This window comes from Tachyglossus aculeatus, chromosome 17, assembly GCF_015852505.1.
Source record: "Tachyglossus aculeatus isolate mTacAcu1 chromosome 17, mTacAcu1.pri, whole genome shotgun sequence".
Lineage (NCBI taxonomy): Eukaryota > Metazoa > Chordata > Mammalia > Monotremata > Tachyglossidae > Tachyglossus > Tachyglossus aculeatus.
Window position 1 is genome coordinate 10,660,993 of NC_052082.1, and position 5,631 is coordinate 10,666,623.

The 5,631-nt window shown below is 48.3% G+C and overlaps 1 protein-coding gene across 1 annotated transcript; it reads right to left on the reverse strand.

The window, feature by feature from the left end:
* LOC119938975 (C-X-C motif chemokine 10-like) lies at nucleotides 1-4,163 on the reverse strand. The gene is made up of 4 exons (XM_038758746.1): nucleotides 4,066-4,163; nucleotides 3,518-3,644; nucleotides 2,206-2,299; nucleotides 1-141 (listed from the first exon to the last, which is right to left on the reverse strand). The coding sequence occupies exons 1-4, from the start codon at nucleotides 4,148-4,150 to the stop codon at nucleotides 31-33; spliced, it is 417 nt and encodes a 138-aa protein (XP_038614674.1). The 5' UTR covers nucleotides 4,151-4,163; the 3' UTR covers nucleotides 1-30.
* Between the last annotated feature and the right edge of the window lie 1,468 nt (nucleotides 4,164-5,631).

The following is a 5,631-nucleotide window of genomic DNA, read 5'->3' on the forward strand; positions in this document are numbered from 1 at the left end:
TACGGACGCCCGTCCGGGCCCACGCGTCGTTTACGGGAGAAGGTTTGGCTCGGCTCCGGACACCGGCGATGGCTTGGCCTTGACCGGGCGACGGAGATGTTTCGGCTTCTTCCCTTTCTTTGGATTTTTCTTGTGGAGGGACTGCGGGACAAGGGGAAATGGAAATGTACAGTGCTTGACACAGAGTCAGTGCTTAATAAATACCATTAAAACGGAACTTCACTTCTCTGTGCCTCAGTTACCTCATAAGCACTTAGTACAGTGCTCTGCACACAGTGAGCGCTCAATAAATACAATTGAATGAATGAATGATGTGTATATGTCTATAATTCTATTTATTCTAATGGTTTTGACACCTGTCGTACATGTTTTGTTGTCTGTCTCCCCCTTCTAGACTGTGAGCCCATTTATTACTTTATTTACTTATTTATTTTACCTGTACCTATCTATTCTATTTATTTTATTTTGTTAGTATGTTTGGTTTTGTTCTTTGTCTCCCCCTCCTAGACTGTGAGCCCACTGTTGGGTAGGGACTGTCTCTATATGTTGCCAGCTTGTACTTCCCAAGCGCTTAGTACAGTGCTCTGCACACAGTAAGCGCTCAATAAATACGATTGATTGATTGATTGACCGTCTCTATATATTCGATAAATACGATTGAATGAATGAATGAATCTGTAAAATCGGGATTAAGACTGTGAGCCCCACGGGGGACGGAGACTGTGTTCAAACTGAACACAGTCCTTCTAGACTGTGAGCCCGCTGTTGGGTAGGGACCGTCTCTATATGTTGCCAACTTGTCCTTCCCAAACGCTTAGTACAGTGCTCTGCACACAGTAAACGCTCAATAAATACGATTGATTGATTGATTATCTTGTGCAGCTCTTAGTACAGTGCCTGGCACATAGTAAGTGCTTAACAAATGTCATTTTTCGAAAAAAGCACTGGGGTAAAACCAAGATAATCAGGTCGGATGCTATCCTTGTCCCATATTCATTCATTCATTCAATCATATTTATTGAGCGCTTACTGTGTGCGGAGCACTGTACTAAGCGCTTAGGAAGTACAAATCAGCAACATACAGAGACGGTCTCTACCCAACAGCGGGCTCCTAGTCTAGAAGGGGAAGACACACAACAAAACACGTAGACGGCGTCAAAACCATTAGAATAAATAGAATTATAGACATATACAGCGTGGCTTAGTGGAAAGAGCCCGGGCTTTGGAATCAGAGGTAATGGGTTCAAATCCCGGCTCTGCCATGTGTCTGCTGTGTGACCTTGGGCAAGTCACTTAACTTCTCGGAGCCTCAGTGACCTCATCTGGAAAATGGGGATGATGACTGTGAGCCCCATGCGGGACAACCCGATCACCTTGTACCCCCCCCCCCAGCTCTTAGAACAGTGCTTTGCACATAGTAAGCACTTAACAAATGCCATCATCATCATCATCATCATATACACAACATTCATTCGTTCATTCATTCATTCAATTGTATTTATTGAGTGCTTACTGTGTGCAGAGCACTGTACTAAGCGCTTGGGAAGTACAAGTTGGCAACATATAGAGACGGTCCCTACCCAAAAACGGGCTCACAGTCTAGAGTAGTAAATATGTACAAGTAAAATAAATAGAGTACTAAATCTGTACAAATATATATAAGTGCTGTGAGGAGGGGAAGGAGGTAGGGCAGAGGTGGGGGATACAATGGCATTTGTTAAGCGTTTACTATGTGTAAAGCACTTTTCTAAGCACTGGAGAGGATACAAGGTGATCAGGTTGCCCCACAAGGGGCTCACAGTCTTAATTCCCATTTTACAGATGAGGGAACCGAGGCCCAGAGAAGTTAAATGACTTGCCCAAAGTCACACAGCTGACAATTGGGACTTGAACCCATGACCTCTGCCTCCAAAGCCCGGGCTCTTTCCACCGAGCCATGCTTCTCTTGGGGATCAATCAATCAATCATATTTATTGAGCGCTTACTGTGTGCAGAGCACAGGACTAAGCGCTTGGGAAGTCCAAGTTGGCAACATATAGAGACGGTCCCTACCCAACTGGGGAGGAGGAGAGGAAAAAAGGGGGATTTGTACTTCCCAAGCGCTTAGTCCAGCGCTCTGCACACAGTAAGCGCTCCATAAATACGATTGAATGAATGAACAGTAGTATTATTATCATGCGAGGAAGGATTTTCCCTGCCACGAACCTGCTTTTTCTTCAGAATGGTGTCCAGGAGCTTCTTCACGTCCCGAGAATCTGGGTTCAGGCAAATCTCCTCCTTGGATTTCTTCAGCGTGGCACTACCGAGAGCAAACCAAAGCCATTCATTCTCGTCCAGTTTGGGCCCCAAGAGGACTGACCAACAGGAATAAGGCGAATAATAATTACGGTATTTGTTAAGCGTTTATTATGTCAGCTTACTTATTTGCTTCCTTACTAAGCGGTGTTTAAGCGCTGGGGTAGATTCAAGTCAATCAGGTTGGACACAGTCCCTGTCCCCCATACTGCGGCCAAGGCTGAAGCAGCGTGGTTTAGTGGAAAGAGCCCGGGCTTGGGAGTCAGAGGTCATGGGTTCGAATCCCGCTCTGCCGCTTGACAGCTGTGTGACCTTGGGCAAGCCACTTAACTTCTCTGTGCCCGTTACCTCATCCGGAAAATGGGGATGACGACTGTGAGCCCCCCCGTGGGATAACCTGATCGCCTTGTATCCCCTCATAGCACTTAGAACAGCGCTTTGCACCTAGTAAGCGCTTAACAAATAGTAATAATAATAATAATGGCATTTATTAAGCGCTTACTATGTGCAAAGCGCTGTTCTAAGCGCTGGGGAGGTTACAAGGTGATCAAGTTGTCCCATGGGGGGCTCACAGTCTTAATCCCCATTTTACAGATGAGGTAACTGAGGCCCAGAGAAGTTAAGTGACTTGCCCAAAGTCACACAGCTAACAATTGCCAGAGCCGGGATTTGAACCCATGACCTCTGACTCCAAAGCCCGGGCTCTTTCCACTGAGCCACGCTGCTTCTCTAGTAAGCGCTTAACAAATGCCATCCCCTCGTCCCCCTCTCCATCCCCCCCGTCTTACCTCCTTCCCTTCCCCACAGCACCTGTATGTATGTATATATGTTTGTACATATTTATTACTCTATTTATTTATTTATTTATTTTACTTATACATATCTATTCTATTTATTTTATTTTGTTAGTATGTTTGGTTTTGTTCTCTGTCTCCCCCCTTTAGACTGTAAGCCCACTGCTGGGTAGGGACCGTCTCTATATGTTGCCAACTTGGACTTCCCAAGCGCTTAGTCCAGTGCTCTGCACACAGTAAGCGCTCAATAAATACGATTGATGATGATATATACATGTATATATGTATACAGAGCTTAGTCCAGAGCACTGGACTAAGCGCTTGGGAAGTACAAATGGTCAACAGCTAGAGACGGTCTCCCCACTGACGGAAGGAATTTCCAAAGGCTTGGATCGTGCGCCCGGGTAAAGAGAGGAGTTTCTACTCACATGACTTCATTTTTTCCGCAGGAGCTGCTCTTGGGGAGAAATTCTAATTTTGCCAGAGCGTTTGGATGGATGAAGTAGGTGCTGTTCTCCAGGCAGCGGCAGCGCCCGGGCCCGAGCAGGGGTAATCCTGAGGGGAAGAGAGGAAAACCGGCTGTTGAGCAAGACACCAGACTGGAAGTAGGGGAAAGGGCCGGAGGGGCTGCTTGTGTCCCCGGGGAGGGATGGGCCTGTCCAGAGGCTCCGGGATAATAATAATAATGATGGCAGGATGAGGATGAAGGTGTCCGAAGAGGGGTAGACGCCACAGCGGATGCCAATGCTGCCGTCAAGGCAGCCCGTCCCCCCGGGGCAGCTGAATCCAGGGGCTTGGAAGTTCAACCCAAGGCCTTTGGCCCTTTCCCTAAACCAACAGCGGGCAGAGAACGGTCCCTCCCTGCTCCGGTCAGCAGTCCCATCCCTTCCCCTTGTCCCCCGTCCACGGGGTGCTGACCCTCTGGGCCACTTGAGCCCCCTCAGGGATGGGGGGCAGCCCCGGCCTGACCCCTGACCTCGGACGACGGTCGGCGCCAGCGTGAGGAGCGGGATGCCGAGGAGGAGGAGGAGGAGGACCGGGGCGGCTCCGGCTCGGGCCATGCTGCTGCTCCCTCCGGGCTCGGCCTCCTCTCCGGGGTTTGGGGCTCTCTGGGGTCCGGAGGCCGAGGTGTCTGTTGGAGACCCACCAATCAATCAATCAATCAATCAATCGTATTTATTGAGCGCTTACTGTGTGCAGAGCACTGTACTAAGCGCTTGGGAAGTCCAAGTTCACAACATATAGAGACGGTCCCTACCCAACAGTGGGCTCACCAATTTATCTGGCCCTGAATTTCCCTCCTCGACGCTGACTGGCCAAATGTTGCTGTCTCTGTGACGACACGGGGAAGTTCCCACTGTCCAGGGAATCTCTTTCCTTTTCACATAAATGACCAGTTTACTATAAAGGAGATAAAACTAGCTTAACAACTTTCAGTGGCCTGACTCGATCATTTCATAACCATAATAATAATAATAATGGCATTTGTTAAGCCCTTACTATGTGCAAAGCACTGTTCTAAGCACTGGGGAGGTTACAGGGTGATCAGGTTGTCCCACGGGGGGCTCACAGTCTTAATCCCCGTTTTACAGATGAGGGAACTGAGGCACGGAGAAGTGAAGTGACTTGCCCAAAGTCACACAGCTGGCAGTTGGCGGAGCCGGGGTTTGAACTCATGACCTCTGACTCCAAAGCCCGGGCTCTTTCCACTGAGCCACGCTGATCGTTCATTATTTATTCATCCCCCTTCCCAGTCCCACAGCACCTATGATCAGAGCTCTGATTTTATTTAATCCGTATTGATGTCTGTCTCCCCCTCTAGACTGTCAGCTCCTTGTGGGCAGAGAAAGTGTCTGCTACATTGTTATATGGGACTCTCCCAAGCACTCAGTACAGCGCACTGCACGCGGTAAGTGTTCAATAAATGCGATTGAATGAGCGAGAAGGTATTTACCTCTCTGCTTTGTTCAGTTTCAATGGCTGGTATCAGCGTGGCTCATCATCATCATCAATCGTATTTATTGAGCGCTTACTGTGTGCAGAGCACTGTACTAAGCGCTTGGGAAGTACAAGTTGGCAACATATAGAGACAGTCCCTACCCAATAGTGGGCTCACAGTCTAAAAGGGGGAGACAGAGAACAAAACCAAACATACTAACAAAATAAAATAGAATAGAATAGATATGTACAAGTAAAATAAATAAATAGAGTAATAAATATGAACAAACATATATACATCTATACAGGTGCTGTGGGGAAGGGAAGGAGGTAAGATGGCGGGGATGGAGAGGGGGACGAGGGGGAGAGGAAGGAGGGGGCTCAGTCTGGGAAGCCCTCCTGAAGGGGGTGAGCTTTCAGTAGGGCTCACTGGAAAGGGCACGGGCTTTGGAGTCAGAGGTCATGGGTTCAAATCCCGGCTCCACCACATGTCTGCTGTGTGACCTTGGGCAAGTCGCTTAACTTCTCTGAGCCTCAGTTACCTCATCTGTAAAATGGGGATTAAGACTGTGAGCCCCACGTGGGACAACCTGATCACCTTGTA